This window comes from Rousettus aegyptiacus, unplaced genomic scaffold, assembly GCF_014176215.1.
Source record: "Rousettus aegyptiacus isolate mRouAeg1 unplaced genomic scaffold, mRouAeg1.p scaffold_m13_p_16, whole genome shotgun sequence".
NCBI lineage: Eukaryota > Metazoa > Chordata > Mammalia > Chiroptera > Pteropodidae > Rousettus > Rousettus aegyptiacus.
Genome location: NW_023416291.1, coordinates 21,690,783 through 21,709,424, shown reverse-complemented (window position 1 = coordinate 21,709,424; position 18,642 = coordinate 21,690,783). Strand labels below are relative to the sequence as shown.

The following is an 18,642-nucleotide window of genomic DNA, read 5'->3' as shown; positions in this document are numbered from 1 at the left end:
GTTCGCCCATCACTTATGTGGCAAAGTGTAAATGTTCCAATTTCCCTGGTGGCATTTATAAAATGACATAAATAGCAACAAGAGCACTGATAACATGATAATTCCAACTTTACTGATGTGCCAGCCTTTCAAGGTTGAGGTCAATGGAAATCTTAAATGTACCAAAATGTAAATGTGAATCAGATGTTCATGAAAGAGAGAAACCAGCAAGCCCAATCCATACACTATCAGAAGGACCATGAATGGCAGAGGCATTCAGGTCCCTCCTTCAAGGTATAAGCCCAAGACAGAAACTCCTCATGTCCCATTCAGCCTCTAGAGTGGCACCTCATGCCTAGAGGGACTGCAGCCAACGGCAGCCAAGTTGAATGAACCAAGAGCAAGGGAAGTGACAAAAGGATCTGAGTAAAAATGAAACCAACAGACATCTCAAGACAGGCCGAATGTGAATATTTGGATCAGATACTTAAGAGCAACATGTCAGAGACTAAACGTCCAAATAGGATCCCTGAGAAGGAGGTGGGGAGGAAGAAAAGGAGTGTTTATTTCACGGGGGGGGGGGGGGGGGAGTGGGGTAGGAATGTAGGCTTAGGGAAAACTTTCTGATGCCCTTCAAGAAACATTAAGGATATTGTCAAGAAGATAATGACCTGCTATTCTGTCGCCACCAAGAACAACAAGAGAAATGAGATTGAACTGTGGCAAGGGAAAACCGGGTTAAATATGAGGAAGAATTTCCTGACAGCAAAAGTTATTAAACACTGAAAAGGGAAACGAGAGGCGATTAGGGATGCTCTCTAGGGGTCTTTTTTAAAAAAAGTGGAATAGCTTGGCAACTATCTGGGGGTAATTTAGGTACAGTTCTGCCTGCTCCTCTGGCCTTTATCAGTGCTCTAATTCATCCCCTGGCCCAGACAAGACACATTCACCACAGTAAACTACTGTCACACTCTGTTCAATAATGAGCTCTCTGAAGGAGAATAAGCATTAAGAAAATGGCAAAAGCTCTCTTGGAAGTAAAACTCATTTTTCTTTATTTAAACTGCATGTTGGATTTTTGTGGTTTTCTTTTTCTTTTTCTTTTCCCAACACTTACATCCAGAAATAGCCAAACAAAGCCCATCTCCACTGATCTGTTATTCCAAAGCATTAAAAGGAATCCCAGTGGAAGATTAAGTGTGGAAAATATTCTGAGTCAGAGACACACAGAATAATTCATTATGCACCTCTTTGCTCGGTGCTGTTTAGCATGGGAAACTGCTGCCCAGAGATTCTAGGGTAAGAAAGGAGATCCCCATTCGTTTGCCTACAAGGAGGCAAATTAAATACCTCTAAGATTTTAAATTTTAGAGAGTTTGTTTATATTATGGCTCTATACTTGGTGTTATATTAAAAAAAAAATCCGAAGAGTCTCACATTCCAAGAGGTACATATTCCCTAAATGCATGAATTTTTACTCTCCCTCTCTGTTGAAGAGGGAAAGGAGGCTTTTTAAACCAGGACTCTCTTCTTCTCCTGTCATACTCATCATTACACTTGACTGTATTTAATCGGTCTTACTTTACCACAACACTCAAGCTCCACGAAGGTAGAGTGTGTTTATATTTTGTTCATCACTGTATCCTCATCACATAGCTCTAGTAGAAATTCAGATAGTAAAAGAATTATGGATTGACTGCTTGAATGAATGACTGAGTGAATGGAAGGCACAGGATTTACCTAAGTACACAGTCCCAGGTAGCATATAAAGGGGGCTACTACAATGGTACCAACTTGCTTTTCTCCTAGTAACCCCATCGCAGAGAGAACGAATGCCAAATAATGGAACAAGCAAAGGATTTGGAGGCAGAAGACATGATTTTAGCGCCAGTGTTGTCACAAACGAGGCCAGGCACTTCACCTGAGCCTCAACTTTCTCACCCGAAAGGGGTCTCTTTGCATGTCACAGAGTTACAGCAACTTAGATAACATAGAAAGAGTTTGTAATTAAATAAATGATAGTCATTATTTTCACATATTCTTCATTAAAGCCTTCCATAAAACTTTAAACAGTGGAAGAGAGAACAGAAATTATGACTGTTACCAAATGCTAATTCCAGAGAAGAACCGAATAAGTGGGAAAAGGAAGAATTATAAAGCTGAGCCAATGAGAAGACATTTAGCTGGTTTCCTTCTGTGCTGCTGGGAGGTTCATTCACTGCACTAAATTGCAAACAAGCATAATAAGACAAAGATGCATTGAACGAAGCACGAGGCCACTGAAGAAAAGGAAGTCTGCAAAATCCAGGCCAGGAGGCTTGCCCTGTAAGTTTGGATTTGCAAGTCCAGTCTTCTACTGGTTATAAATTTCTACCTAAAACTTTACTCTTGGTTACAGCAATCTATCATCTGACATGCAGTGGTGCCAAATGGCCTGAACAATTCAGTTTCCTATGGGATAATGAAGAGGGCATACTTTCTCACTCAGATTTTAAAATAGATATATAATTATTAAAGCAGAGCAGGAAAAGGAGAGGGGGGCTCGATGTACAACACCCAGCATCTGCCACCAGTCTTCCTGGCCTCCGTATGTTTTGTGTGTTCTTTTGTTCTGCAAAGTGATTTGGGAGATTAGGTGGGTTTTGTTTAGGCGGGACAGCTGAGGAAAGTTGATGAATAAGTGCTACTTGATTGCACAACAAAAGATACACAAGGAGCCTCAGCCACAACTCAATTCCACTTGCCCCAACAGTCTGAATTTCTCAATTAAGTTATTTTGTTAGCAAGAAGGCTGGTTAGGAAAAGGAGAAAGTGCTTATTGCACTGAGATTATTCACTGTATAGAAATCACTGTAATCAGATCAACAGAACATTCTTTCTAAGGGCCCAAGAACTCCTATTTGGTAACACTCCTCACACAATGGGAATGTGCCACGTTATCAGTGTGCTGTATGAGGCCCTGCAAATAATAAAATAAAACTTCGCAGTAGTCGTTAATTCAGTAATTGGTGCTCAGGAAATAGGAATCTGACCAAGATTTCAGTTGACCGAAAGTCCATATGGAAAATAAGAAACTATATGCCCTGCATATTAATAAAGGGGAAAAAATTCTGGTTCATTCAAAGAAATATTAGTTCCATTAGCCCTCTCTTCCACATCCATAAGCATGGATTCTAAGTATTATCACTAAAATCATCTTTGAAAATGAAAAATGAAAACGTTCCAATTTTTCAAACATATATCATAGTTTATTTTAAAAGTTGCTACAAGAAAAATTAAAAAAAATAAACCAAAAGTTGAAAAGATATCTTCAATCCATATAATAAAGCATTAGTATATAAAATATAATACAAATTAATATTAAAGCAAGTCAAACAAAAATGTGCAAAGGTTATGAATAGATAATGTACAGAAAAGGAAATCCAAAACGTCAATATAAAAAGATGCTTAATCTTACTAAGTAATCTAGTATGTAAATAAAAATAACAGCAAAATATTTCCTGTCAATTAGACTGACATATTTTCAAAGTCTAATACTATCAAGTATTGGTGAAGATAAAGAAGATGTAGAGATATGAGAACTTTGATGCCGTAGTGCAGGAATGTTAACTGGTACAGATGCTTTGAAAAATAATTTCGCATTATGGAATAAAGTTGACATATTTGGCAACTTGTCTCCATCTCTAGGTAATTTCCCTAGAGATCGCAATGTATGTGTAGAAGACATGCAACTTGGCCATTATAGCATGGTTAGTTCAGGGTACAAAACTAATTGTCCATCAGCAGAGGAATAGATAAACTAAAATGAAATAGTCTATAGCATTAGACCTAAAGTAGCAACATGGATAAATCTCAAAAATATTTAACCTCATTTGCAAAAGGACAGCAACAATATAAAATCATTTTACATAGATTTTTAATGATGTAAAACAATAGTTATATTGTTTATAGCTACATATATGTGTAGCAATAGTACAAAAATGGACATGGAATGCTACACACCAATTTCAGGGATAAGAGAATGGGGCCAGGCTAAATCTTTAATGTTCTCTTTTCTTTAAAAAAAAATCTGAAGAGAATAAATATGGCATTTGTTCATCTTACAGAATTAGGTGCATCATCTTTACTCATCATAGTCATGTGCCTGAAGTAATCTTGGACTTAGGTATGGTGACACCCAGTTTTCTGATAGGAACAGTCGACCTTTAGACATTATGAGAATTTCCCAAGATCATCCAGTTAGTTAGTGATCCAGTACTGAGGTCCAATGCTGTCATTATTGTACCTTAGATGACCACAAGTACCCTGAAAATCTATTATGTTAAAGACATAAGCATCATTTTGAGATCTGTGTGTTACTGACCTAACACCACAGGTCTGAATTAACAAATGAAATAAAATACTTTATGACTGAAATTTTTAACGTCTCCAGTCAAATGCATTTCCTCTGACTATTTCTAATATATTGTCTCTTCTAAAATAAGTTACAGAAGTCTCATAAAACCTAGCATGTTATTAATGGGGAAAATGGAAACCTCATACAGTTAGGCTTTGCTCTCCTTTTAAAAATAAATTTTCAAAGTTAATAAAGTAGAAACCATAATCCTGTTTCTTCACTTAAAATCTTTTCTTCAATACGCTAATGATAAATAAATATTAATCTTAGGAAAGCTGGTGATTAAAGAGGGCTCAGTCCCTAATTTGAGAATTTGACTATCATTATGTAAGTTATCAAACCCAAGTAACAACAATATAAGTTAAATTTAAGAAATACACATTTCAGGGACTGGTCGGGGTATTTCACCAATTACAAAACTAACCATAAAAATGACAGTATTCCCTAAAGGGAACCAGAACTTCACCTCTCCCCACCCCCAGCAGTAACAAGGCACCCTTCCCACCGCAGGCTACACATAAAAGCCAATGAGCAGCCTGGACCTCCACCCCGACCCTGCAGTAATAAGGGAGTGTCCCCTTTCCCCCAGCTGGAATGATGTCAGAGGAGGTCTGTTAAAACAGAATTAAATAAAATCCAGGGTCTCATAACATAATACCCAAAATGTCTGGGATATAATCAAAATCACTTGTCACACCAAGAACAAGGAAAATCTCAATATGAATAACAAGACAATCAACTAATGCCAACATCAAGATGACACAGATGTTGAAATTATCTGACAAGGATTTTAAAGCAGCCACCATAAAAATGTTTCAACAACCAATTATGAATACACATGAAATGAATGAAAAAAATAGAAAGCCTCAAAAAAAAAAAAAAAAAAAAAATAGGTAAAATATAACAGCTGAAATTAAAACTCACTAAGTGGAATGAAGATGACAGAGGAAAAAAAATCAGCGACCTCAAAGATAGGAACAGCAGCAATTACCCAATCTGAACAAGAAAGAAAAAATAGATTAAAAAAAAAATGATCAGTGTCAAGAACCTGTAGGCCTATACAAAAGATCTATTGTTCATGTCATCCAACTCCTAAAAAGAAAAGAGAAAGAGGGTGGGCCTAAAAATGTACTTAAAGAAATTAGGGCTGAAAACTTCACAAATATGGCAAAAGATATAAACCTACGTATACAAGAAGCTGAGTGTACTCCAGGATAAACGCAAAGAAATCCATGCTAAGACACATCATAATCGAACTCTTCAAAAACTAAAGACAAAGAGAAAGATTTTGAAGGGAAAACCAGTTGGAATGACAGCAGGTTGCTCATCAGAAACCACAGAAGCAGAAGGAAGGGGCACAACATTTTTCAAATGCAGATAAAAAAAGAACGGTCAGCTCGGGATTCTATATCCAGCCAAGATATCCTTCAGGAAAAAGGGTAAATCAAGATACTCTTAGATGAATGAAAAATAAGAGGCTTGTGGCCAGCAGACCTACCCTAAAAGAATGACTAAAGGAAGTTCTCTAAACCAGAAATGGTAAGCAACCACTCTGCGTTAAAAATGAAAAATGACTATTATATTCCATGATAATATATAAATACTATTTTATAAGTGATTTGATTACTGCCCTGATTAACACACCACACAAAACTATATTATATAAAATAAATTAGAGATGACAAATATGGTACTGGGTTATTTCCACAAAAAGCTAGACATTATGAGCTCTCAGTCAAGTCTATAACTTCCTATTTATTATACCACTATCTATGCTGAAAAGCGAAATTCGATTTATGTCATTTCAGCTTACAAGTTTTTCAAAAATGAAACATGCTATGAGTACTAATACGACCTATTGTTCCACTTCTGGGTATATACCCAAAAGAAATGAAAGCAAGGACTCATGCAGATATTTGTAGCCCCATGCTCAAAGCAGCATTATTTACAAGAGCCAAAAGGTGGAAACAATGCAAGTATCCATGGACAGATGAAGAGGTAAACAAAATGTGGTATATCTATGCAATGGCATATTATTCAGCCTTAAAAAGAAAGGAAATTCTGATGCATGCCACATCATGGATGAAACTTGAGGATGTGATTCTACTTACATGAGGTACATAGAGTAGTCAAATTCATAAAGACAGAATATAAAATGAGTGGTGGTTTCCAGGGACTAAGGGTGGAGGGAATGAGAAGTTGTTTAATGGGTAGAGAGTTTCAGTTTTACAAGATAAAAAGATTGTTGTGGATGGATGGTGGTGAGGACATCACAGTATTAATATACTTAATGCCATTGAACTATATACTTAAAAAATGGTCAAGAAGGTAACTTTTATGTTATGATTTTTACCATACGTTTTAAATTTTTGAATTAAAAAATAACAACATCTACCATTTATTGAGTACTTACTATGTAGCAGACTCTATGCTAAGAGCTTTGAATATATTTCCTTATTCTGCCACCCAAGAACCTTGAGGAAGATAGCACGATCCCTGTTTTACAGATGAGAACACTGGGGCTTTGTTTTTTGTCCAAAGTTCAACAAGTTAAAAACACAGTCATAATTCGACTGAGGTTGATTAGATTCTGAATCCCATTCTCTATACCCCATGATAATAAAGGACAATTTATTTCAAAGACACTAGAATAAAGCCCTCCTGAGTTTCTGAGGATAATCTGATTCAATTTTCAAGTAAGGGAAAACAACTTACAGAGGCTAATGGAAAAAGAGAGACAAATGGCATTGATGTATGAGATGAAAAGAATGGCACCACCACACAGGTCCTGGTTCTGCAAAATCTAAACTGTAATGCCTACATATTTTCCATAAAATCCCAAGAACCACATATTAGGCGTGTTCTAATTATATAGAGATTCATAACTATGAAACAAGAGAAAATTTTAACTCTTATAACACGTGGAAACAGAACACAAACAGGTAACTACCTTCCTTTCCTATACTTGCTTTTACAGAAATAAAATGACCTTAATACAACCAATGACCAAACTAAGTCATGCCTTGCAGTTGGTGCTATTATACACAATCCGTTAAGTCTGAAAACAAACTCCTAACTTCAGTATTTTCTGATTCTTTTCTTTCACTCTACCAAAATTTCTATGCACTCACCTCTCCCTTTTACACTGTGTTCTCTGGAACTCTTCTAGTAATATCTCTTAATCCCGCCTGGACCCCACTATCACATATTGGAATGCTGCCCTTCCTCCCCATCCCACACCCTCTGACCTTCTTCTACTCCTACTATTTCAATTCCAAGCCTGCATTCATTCTATACTTACTCTCTCTAGGGCCATCATTGGTACCCATGTACCTTCCTCTAGCAGACGAAGGCACAGGGCTTAGGCAAGAAAACAGGGACTGAATTTCAGCTCCTATACCTCCTCAGTAGACAATTATACACAATGGTCTTGACTCAGCCCCTCCCTCTCCTGGTTCCCAAAACCCTGGAGAAAAACCTAGAATGATACTGTTCAATGTGAACTGGCCTCAGCACCCCTTCATAATGCTTATCACACTCTTGATGCTGGCTGCTTCTAGTATTCCAGCCTAACCCCAAGATCCCATTTTCACCCTCACTCTCTTAGCAGTTACTGATAGGACTGAAGCTGGCTATTGAGCAGTATCCTCAGCTCTCCACAATTTTCCCTCACATCTCTCTGTCTTCCTCTCTCCCTTTCTTTCTCCCTCTTCTTCTCTCTTTCAATCCCTTTAGCCTTCTTCCCACGCTCATAAGAAAGACTTTACACTTGTTAGACAATTAGTTGGTCTGCTCCATGCTTAGGCTACACCACCAAGACCTAAAGTACAGTTCTGGGATCCTCTGGGGAAACTAGGAGAGGGAAAATCAAGACAATGAAGGGCCACCTGGGAGGGAATGGGTGGTCAAGGTCACTGTGGACCAGTCATCTTTATATTGTCTCCAATGGCTACCTGGAAGGATTCTAATTTGGTCACAAAGAAGGTGGCCCTACCCTCCACCCCAACTAAACCCACACCAACAACACAAACTCAAGATAAAAGCAAGCACAGTGCTTTTTGCCTTTTAACCTTGAGTGGGGAAATTCTTTTAATAAGACCCAAGAAGATAATAATCTGGTTCACAACTTGGTTTATTCCTTCAAGAAGTACTGAGTGGCCATTATGTACCAGTCCCTGTGTTGGGCATGGTTGCTAGGAATGAAGAGGTAACAGGTTAACTGTAAAGAGATATACACTTATAAGTTATTCTTATCCTTCTTTCCCCAATTAGACTATAAATTCCTATGGGCAGAAATTATATCTTAGTATCCCCCACATCCGGCATAGTGCCTGGCACAGAGCAGGTCCTCTGGGAATACCGGTTGAATTACTTCATCAGTCCATACCTACAACTGAAACATTTTTCATCTTCATTCCATCGGCCACCAGTCCTGACATAGGCCTTGGCCACAACAGCTTCCAAGCTCACCTCTCTGGCTCATTTGACTTTCACCTCCTCCTCGGAATCTGAACCTATACCTTCTTTTTATATTAGAGAACAACTGCATGGAATAAATAAGTTAAATGCTCATTCATATCTAGAGTCAAGAGGTGTACTATGCCATGAATCTTTATGCTAGTGAACAAAGATAAAGAAAAAAATCTAAACAAAACAAAACATTAGAGATTACGGAAAGTGAACCGATTGGTCCATTTAAAATACACTGCCCCTAGCAAACTTACTTTCTAAGGGCCATGCTGGCTTACAGTCCTAAGGCTGGTCTCCTCTTCTCCCTCTTTTTCGGCAAAGAAAACAAAGGAAAGAAAAGGGGAGAAAAAATCCCTCATAAACGGACCATTGTTTTTATGTAGCAGCCACATCTTGGAAGGTTCAAGGATATCTACTTTGACATATATAAATTATAAAATGTGAGCAGTGGTTTAGTCTTCCCTGTTTAATTTCTTCCTCACACCATTTGAATTGCTTATTTAACACATCTGTCAAAAGATTGAACGACTGAAGCTTTTTGGCCAATAAGATGCAACAACCTAAATAATAGCAAAACAAAATCTTACAGCTGTATGGGCTACAACTAATCTCCTGATTTTTTAAAAAATTCTATAATAGGTATGTTGTGCAATAAAGTTAACATACTTGAACCTACTGAAATAAATCTTATTACATTAGTGCTTTTTTCTATCTACACTTTTGTACGTATATTTTAAATCTATTTCTTTTGCCATCCATGTATGTGGCTTCCTTCTCCGTTACCCAAAACAAAATATTAGCATACTTAAGTGGGTACTCAATAAACATTTGTTTAAGTGAATAAATGAGTGAATAATTATAAAATGCTGGATTAAGGCCCCCTGAGAGGTTTGCATTAGTTTACAGAATTATGTGCTTGTATGTTCAGGTATATACATCTAAATGGGACTTAATAGTAGGTATCAAGTAGCAGTTAAATATTAATCCATTCTGTCTTAATAATTTTACTTCAAAATATTATAATTCAAACTACAATGAATATATGCTGAGATAGATTTCATTTGCAACCACTAGTATTTCCACACTTCAAAATAAGATTTGAAATATTAACACTAGTATGTAAATAATTAAGAACCTAAATGTCAATGTGTTTCCAAAATAAAAGTTCTAAATCTAAAGAAGAATTCATTATGTTAAACCTCAATGTGTTTGAAAATGCAATCAACACAATGTCTTAAACATACCTTTAAAAAAAAGGTTGTACAAAGGAGTGTCTGTTACACTCGGTTAACAAGGAGCATCTTAATTTAGGACTTTTTCATTTTAAGATATGTAACAAGTAGGCCAGAAAGAATATACTGGTAAGAAACTTTATTGGGTATTGCAGCTAATATTTATTATCAAATCTTAAGTCTAATAAACACTATAAAATGTAGCTTTAGCAGTATTGAAAAATTTAATATTTCTTAAGGTATGTTCTTATACTTTTGTTTTTTATTTTAATTCACTTAATTTTTTATTATATTGTTAGTAAGAACTGGATATAAAATAGTCTGGATGTATAATAAGTTTGCTCTCACTAAATTCGCTGCAAAGAAGTTAGGAAATAAGCTAGCAAATAATTCTCTTAAATTAAGGGCAAATAGTCTTAAATAAATAAAGAAGTTGTATATTTAGCAAACTTGTTTAAGAAGTAAATGAAAGTAAATAAAAATCGGTAATAAGACGGTCAGTATTAAAATGTAGCTCTAATTTAAACTTATTTTATTGAACTTCCTTTTTGTTTCATATATTGTTGGTTCCAGTATAGGCGTGAATGATCCTATGATCAGTTCAAAAAGGAAGACTGTAGCCATGTAAACATCTCCTTTTCTAGTGCCTATCAGCATGTCTTTTATGTCTTGGCGTCCATTTTAGGAGTATCAGCGAGGTGGTGTATAAAGAAGCTTATAAAACAAAGGTTGTCATTTTGGCAAACCACATGAACATTAAGTGATTTCATTTTATGGAAGACCAAGATGTTGATTAGTAAAAAAGTTGAAGGAAATACTTAATCTTAACTATGCAAACACCTTTACTAGATTTCACATATTTTAAATAGCATTTGTATATTAAATGCCATTCTCAAAATTGCTGATATGTCATAATACTATAAAAACCATTTCAAACAATTGATTATCTAAGGCGCGCAATAATAAAAAGCTACAAACAAAAAAAAATTTTTTTTGCTGAAAGGATTAACAAATCCATGATTACATACTCAAAACAAAAGCATAGATCCTGGAGCAATATTTTATACTGCCCCAAAATGACTAGTACTTAGGTGAATACATACGATTTTCCTGTATTCTTTTAGTTTTTAAAATAAAAATAAACATAACATTACAGTAAGTCATAACCTACTACAACTCAAACTCTCTTCTTTAGAAATAGAATACTTACTGACAATGAGGGTGGTCCACAAAAATACGTGCCTTACAGTTAACCTCTCCTGCAATAATGCTGATTTTTAAGAGCAGAACTATCATAATCCAACCATAACCAGGCCTAATAGGAAGTATTTATTGTTAAAAAAAATTAGATATAAAGTACATATGTAAGTAAAATACTGGGTAGTATTGAAAAGAAAATCGATGAACTTTCTAGATTTTCCTTCTACTTAAAATATTTTGAGAGAGCCAAGCTATAATAATCGTTTAATTATACAATCTAATCAACTAAAAATAATGGAATTTTTTTCCAAGTATTTCAAACACAGCTCACCACCTCTTATCCAAAAGATTTGAATTTCTATTGTCTATCATTCCCAGCCATTTCTGCCAACATCATAAAAATTACCTTTTATCATTTCCTTCTCACAATGAGAATTCCCTAATCGCACACATCTTTTAGACATAGACACCTCCCCACCCACCTCCCCACCCACCTCCAAAAACTGGTTCAGAGCAAAGACACACACAAAAATAATGACCAAGCTCACATTTCTTGTTTGCCCTTCAAGCGAAGTCTGGTGTCTTCAGCTTGCCTTTCTGGTCTTCACTGTTGTCACTCATTGCTGGGGGATGTAGTTTAGGACAGCATGAAGCAGCAGAAATAAAAGCTGTTGCTTTAAGAAAACGTTTTCTTAAACACATGGATAAAACAACTTTTACTCTGACTTCCTGGCTGGGTTGCATAAAATCTTAAAAAGGCTCCTTGAAAAGTGAATGTCTACAAATGGGAAAAAAATAAAATAAAATCTAAAAACTTACGTTCTGAACACATTCCGAAGGATGTCTGATTTGATTTGAAAGCAGGTTTGTATTGTTGAACAAACTTTATTTTGTAGAAAATTAATATTCTCTCTAATTAGAAATTTGCCTTGCCATCTTCTATATTAATCCTGTCTCTCATGGTATAATCATACATGCAAAAAATCAAGTACAGTATTTCCCAAATGCATAGACACTGTGGAAGCTTCATTTTGAAAAAGGCTTTTATTTCCCTTAATACTGGTGACTAAACGTCATTGTATGTACAACACTTTCAAATAGCCCAAGAGACTTAAAAAGCCTTCTAAGTTTGAAAACCAAAAAGTTCTGAGTTTTTCTGTACCCCAGGACCGTTTTCTTTCCTGAAGCTCAAGCCGAGAAAGCAGACAAAAGAAGCTGATTTGACTGAGCTGTGCCAAGTCTTGCCTTTTTTTCTTTCCTCAGCTCTCCCTCTGCCTCTCTCTCTCCCTCTCCCTCTCTCTTTCTCTCTCTCACTCTTTTGCTCCCAGTATGGCAACCTTCCGAGCAGTCTTGGCGGAGGTCCAGCCTGTGCCAGTCTGTCTGAATTCTTGTCTCCAAAAGATGTCCTTTGCGGATCAATTAATACATTTGAAAACAGGAAACTGTGGTACGGTACCGAAATCCTGGCACCAACAGCATCGACTTCTGCCAAATCACCTTACAGATTTCATGGTATCCTACCTTTCATAATCATTACTAACATGTTCCCGGAGCAATAATGGAGTACTAGAAGCCATTCACTGCTCAGCGATAAGGAATCTGTTCCCTAGAAATGTCCATATGCAACATATGCACAACCTGCAGTAAATCAAAATTCTCCTGTGAGAAGAGATGTATGTAACTTTAATAAGCACCACATACTGTATTTCTTTTTATAAGACTTGCTTTCTCTTGCCCTGCTGCAAAGAATCATGGGAGAATAGAAAAGGAGGGATACAGATTAAAATTAAAACTCTATGCCCAAATAAATCATGTTTTATCCTATGGGAAAAGAACATAGTTCTGAAGGATCAGCAATTCCTATTATTAAGGAAACTCTAGTATAAACTGTACCTATCTAAATTTTTATTGGAGATGAAGGAGGAAAAGAATTCTTTTCAAAACATAGTATCAATTAAAAGAAAAAAAAACACTTAAGGTGGACTTAGTAAAATCAAGTATATTTTAATAATTTGAACCTCAAGTTTCAGCATAGCCACTTGTTTACTAAACTCATACTAATATAATCTAATAAGTATAAATAAACACTGCCAGTTTTATTTGTAACATGCACATCTTTTGAAGCAAACTATCTAGTCTGTGCTTCGCATATCTACTTGTCCTTTGCAGATCAATTAATACATGTGAAAACAGGAAACTGTGGTATGATACCCAAATCCTGGTACCAACACTGACTTCTGCCAAATCACTTTCCGACATTTCATTTAAGAAATCGTTTTTATCTTTGATGCTTGAAAATACAGAATAGCACACTCTATAATCATCACAGTCTCATAGAAAGAACCCAAAGTGGTAGGTTCTAGTCCTTTGCTCTTTCTAATTTATGTAACCTCAAGGTCTCAAATTGCTTAATCTATATAATCCTCAGTTTGCTTAGCTATCAAATATAAAAGTCAGTGACTTCTTCCTCTATGTTTCAAAAATACTTTGTTAATACTCAGTGTACCGTCATTCTAATTATAGAGTAGTTAGTTGTGTATGTGTCCTCTACCAGCCAAATGTGTCATCCTCACAGGAAGGACCACCTGTCACTTATCTAAGAAAACTAAAAGTCTTGCATAGAGCTTTCCATATGCAAGTGCTCAACAAATCTATTAGGTGAATTAATTATGGCAATGGATACACAAGTATCATTCTAAGTTTTATAAAACTATGAAATATGATAATGAAAAACAAAACCATGTATTACTAAATCATAAAATTGTTGATCAGAGAAATGTTACAGAGATACAAAGATTGAATTAAAGCACTAACAAAAGTGTTCTGCATTATCCTTTTAAATATGGTTGATGAAACATGGGCAGAATGACACTAGGTTTACAGTTTATAATAAAACTAATGAAAACTAAAGAAAAAGAGAGAATCTTAAATGTAGCAAAGAGAAGTGACTTCTCAGGAATAAGGCAGCCTCAATAAGATTAACAGCTGATTGCTCATTGGAAACCATGGAGGCCAGAGGCAGTGGGATGACATATTCAAGCCCTAAAAAAAAAAAATCCACCAAGAATTCTATATCAGCAAAACTTTCCTTGCAAAATCAAGGAGACATTAAGACATTCCCAAATAAACAAAAACAGAGCTTATTGCCAGAAGATCTGCCCTACAAGAAATACTAAAGGAACTTCTCTTTCAGGCTGAAATAAAAGGAGACTGGACAGTAACTTGAATTCACATGAAGAAATGAAGAGCACGAATAAAGGTAACTATAAAAGCAAACATTAAAGACAGTATAAATGTATTTTTGTTTGTAACTTTTTCTCCTACCTGATTTGAAAGACAACAGCATAAAGAAATAATTATAAATCTATATTGATGGGCACATCAATGTATGAAGATGTAATTTGGGACAGAAGGATAAAGGAGAGATGGGAAGCACTATATAGGAGCAAAGTTTTTGTATACTATTGAAATTAAGTTGATATTAACTTTAATTAGATTGTTATAAATTAAGATATTAACAGTAATCCACAGAGAAACTACTAAAAAAATGAGGAGCTTAAAATGCTATCAGGGAAAAATATTTTTAAGTATTTATTTAACACAAAAGAAGGTAGTAATGGAAGAACAAAGGAACAAAAAAATAAAGATAGAAAATAGAAAAATGGAAGAAGTAAATCCAACCTCATCATTATTTATACTAAACGTAAATGAACTGAAGATTCCAATCAAAATCCAATCAGCAGAATGAATAAAAATGAATGATCCAATCATATGCTGTCTACAAAAAAAATACATTAGATTCAAAGACAAAAATAGGTTGAAAGTAAAAGGATAAAAACATATATATATACCATGCAGAAATGGTTACAGTAGTATCAGACAAAAGACTTAAATACAAAAATTGTTAATTAAGACAAATAAGGACATTTTATAATGATAAAAGAGTCAATTCATTAAGAAGAAACAACTACTATAAACATATACAGATGTGACAAAACAGCCCCAAAATACATAAAGCAAAACATGAAATAACTGTAGGAAGAAACAGACAATTTTACAAATAGTTCTTCAGTAATAGTTGGAGACCTCCACATTCCACTTTCAATAATGAATAGAACAACTGTATAGAATATCAGCAAAAAAGATAGACCTGAACAACACTAAAAAGCAACTAGAGTAACAAACATCTATGGAATACTTAGAATACACATTCTCAAGTGCACATGAAACATTCTCCAGGATAGATAATATGTTAGGCCATAAAATAAACCTAAGTAAATTCAAAAGTTTTGAAATCATACAAAGTATTTCTCCAACAATGATGAAATAAAGTAGAAATCAATACCAGCATAAACAGATTAGGAAAATCACAAATATATAAAAATTGAGTAACACTCCTAAAAAAAACCAACAAACAAACAAAAAAAAAAAACAAGGAGAAATAATAAAGACTAGAATGAGAATAAATAAAATAGAGAATAGAAAACAATAAAGAAAATCAGATGAAGATAATTCAAGAAAACTACAGACCCGTATCCCTTATGAAAATAGGTGCAAAAATTCTGAACAAAATACTAGCAAGCTGAATCTAGCAACATATAAAAAGAATTATAAACCACAACTAAGTGGGATTTATCCCAGGGATATAAGATTGGTTCGATTTAGAAAAATCAATCAATGTAATATACCATATTAATAGAATAAAGGACAGAAACCACTTTCCCCTCTCAATAGACATAGAAAAAGCATTTGACAAAACCCAATATCTTTTCATGATTAGAAACTCGGATCTGCATAAAGAAAGGAAGAACACAGAAGGAATAAGTGAAGGTAAAATTTAAAATTTTTTCTTATTTTAAGTGATCTAACAGATAAGTTTGCTCAAAATAACAGCAACAATGTACTCAGTTATATACTTTGTGCATATATCTATGTATTTACACTTATGTATGCTTATATATAAGTGAAATAAATGACAGCAATGACAAAGGGACAGGAGGGAGAAACCGGGATTATTTTGGTACTACAAGTTACTCGCACTACCTGCGAAGTAGTATAGTGTTATTTGAAAGTGGATTTTGATTAGTTATAAATGTATATTGCATACTCTAAGGCAAATATTTTTTTAATTAAAATAAAAGAAATATAACTGATACTAAGGAGAAAAAGTAGAATCATATGAAATACTCAATTGAAACTGCACCAAAAAAAATTACATAAAAAGAAAGGAGAAGACAAAAATAAACACAAAGAACAAGGACAATAAATAGAAAACTAACAAATATGGTAGATATTTATCTAACTATATATCAATAATCATTTTGAACATCAATGATCCACATGAACCAACTGAAAAACGAGATTGTCAGAGACTGTCAAAATGTATGTCTACACAATAACTTGTACACAAATGTCCATAGCAGTATTATTCCTAACAGCCCCAAAGTGAAAACAATTTAAATGTCCATCAACCGTTTTGTACATAAAATGTAGTCTATCACTACAATGGACTATTATGCAGCAATAAAAAGGAATTAAGCATTGATACACACTATAACATGGGTGAACATTTGAAAAAATTCTGCTAAGTGAAAGAAGTCAGACACAAAAGTCTACATATTGTATGATTCTATTTTTATGAACATTCCAGAATAGACAAATCCATAGACACAGAAAATAGATTGGTGGATGCCAAGAATGGGGAGTGGCTAATGAGGACAGTGTTTCTTTTTGAAGTGATGAAAATATTCTGGAATTTGTGATGATGGTTGCACAACCTAGTACTAAAAACTCTGGATTGTATACTATAAAATGGTGAATTTTATGGTATGAGAATCGTTGCTCAATAAAAATAAAGCTGCAGTCCATCTCTCCACTATTTTTGAGGGTTGTAAATGATTATACCCCAAGGTAAACCCTCAAAAGCTCTTTCAGCCTCTTACATAGAGGAAATACTACACATTAGCTAAAACTTTGTGAGTCTGCTTCAGGATCTACTCAACAAATTCTTGTGTCTTACTCTGTTTTGACTTCCTGGTTTTATCCTATCCAACGCCAGCATTCCTGGCCCCGTTGAAACACCGTGCCCTTCTGACTCCTCGGATCGCTCCTGACTTCCTGGACTGCCAGGCCCTCCTTGAAGCACCCACTCTGTCTTCTCTCTCCAACTGCCAAGCTCTAGTAAATTCAAAACTTTGACAGCCGGTCCCCTCTACATGTCAGCAAATCTTCTCTTCTCATAACTCACCTTGCTCTTCACATGCACCTCGATCCCAGCACTTAGTGCGGCCTTCTCAATGCTAACCCGTGATCTGACTCAACCCTTTAATCCCTGCCTCTCCTCCACCTCCCTGTGGTTCCCTCTCCCAGCTACTCCTTTGGATAGGATACTCTCTGTTCCTACATAGGATACTAAGTGTAGGGCTGTAAATTCACAATGATAAATTCACAAATACAGGGCATTTTCCTTCCGATGTGTATAGTTTATCTGACTTACTGGTAGACTCAAAAGTGTCTTTTGATTCAAGTTCTCACATAGAAAGCACAATCAGAAAGGGCTGATTCTTAGAAGTTTTATATAGACTAAAAGTTAATGGTTGCAGATGGTAGCATGGTTAAGTGTTTCTACAGACTCAGCAGAAATCTGTCAAGGGTAGTAGAAGAAACAAGAGGTCGAATGCACAGACTTCCTCTAAACCTGTGCTTTCTCAAACTTTCTTTCAAGGAGCCCTGGCGTTCCCCAGAGGCTGCAGGGTGTTCACAGGGGACAAAGAAAAGATAAACAGGCGAGGTCCTAGCACATCACCCCTGCATCAACCAGAGTAATTTTGTTTTTATGACTTATGTGTATGGGGTTCACAAAAGATTTTGTTCAACAAAAAAGTTTTTTAGAAAAAAAAGTTTTAAATCCTTTGTTTTAAGCCAATCAAGGAAAATTCTTCCTAATGAGCTAATCTAACAAGAACTGTTGGGATTGTGGCCCTCTCAAAACATTTACATGAGCTAATATTATCAACTGAGATTTAAGACGGTCATGGGGAAGCACTCCCTAACCATGTCAAGAATATGTCTACCTTGGCCACAAGATAGAAAATGCAGGAAAACATAGTTACTAGACCATTTCCCTACTTCCATTCCCTCCCTAGATTTAGATCTTTAGATCTATAATCTGAAACCCCCAAAGAGAACAGATCTGATATCCTTCCCCACCTATTCATAAGTCTTGAATACAGTTGTCCACTCAGGAATAATTCTCTCAAGCATCACCTGAGTAACCACTACGTGCAGGCTTGTGCCAGAGACATGGAGCACCTCTCATCACAGAAAAAGAATGCGAACAAGTAATTGCAATTACAGGTCATCCAT

General features: G+C 35.4%; 1 protein-coding gene across 6 annotated transcripts in view; it reads right to left on the bottom strand.

Moving 5' to 3' along the window:
• MSRA (methionine sulfoxide reductase A) overlaps positions 1-18,642 on the bottom strand; it is a 329,836-nt gene that overhangs the window by 273,398 nt on the left and 37,796 nt on the right. Inside the window, exons 1-2 of one of the 6 annotated variants that reach the window (XM_016160911.2) lie at positions 12,097-12,771; positions 11,826-11,900 (exon numbers count right to left, since the gene is read on the bottom strand). The exons of 3 other annotated variants lie outside the window; for them this stretch is intronic. Coding sequence is in view for 2 of the 3 variants with exons in the window: in XM_016160909.2 (XP_016016395.2) it covers positions 12,097-12,109 (13 nt within the window). In the remaining variant the exon portion in view is untranslated. Of the gene's footprint in view, positions 1-11,825; positions 11,901-12,096; positions 12,784-18,642 lie in introns of those variants that run through there. 2 more of the 6 variants (XM_016160909.2, XM_016160910.2) reach the window with 2 other exon arrangements.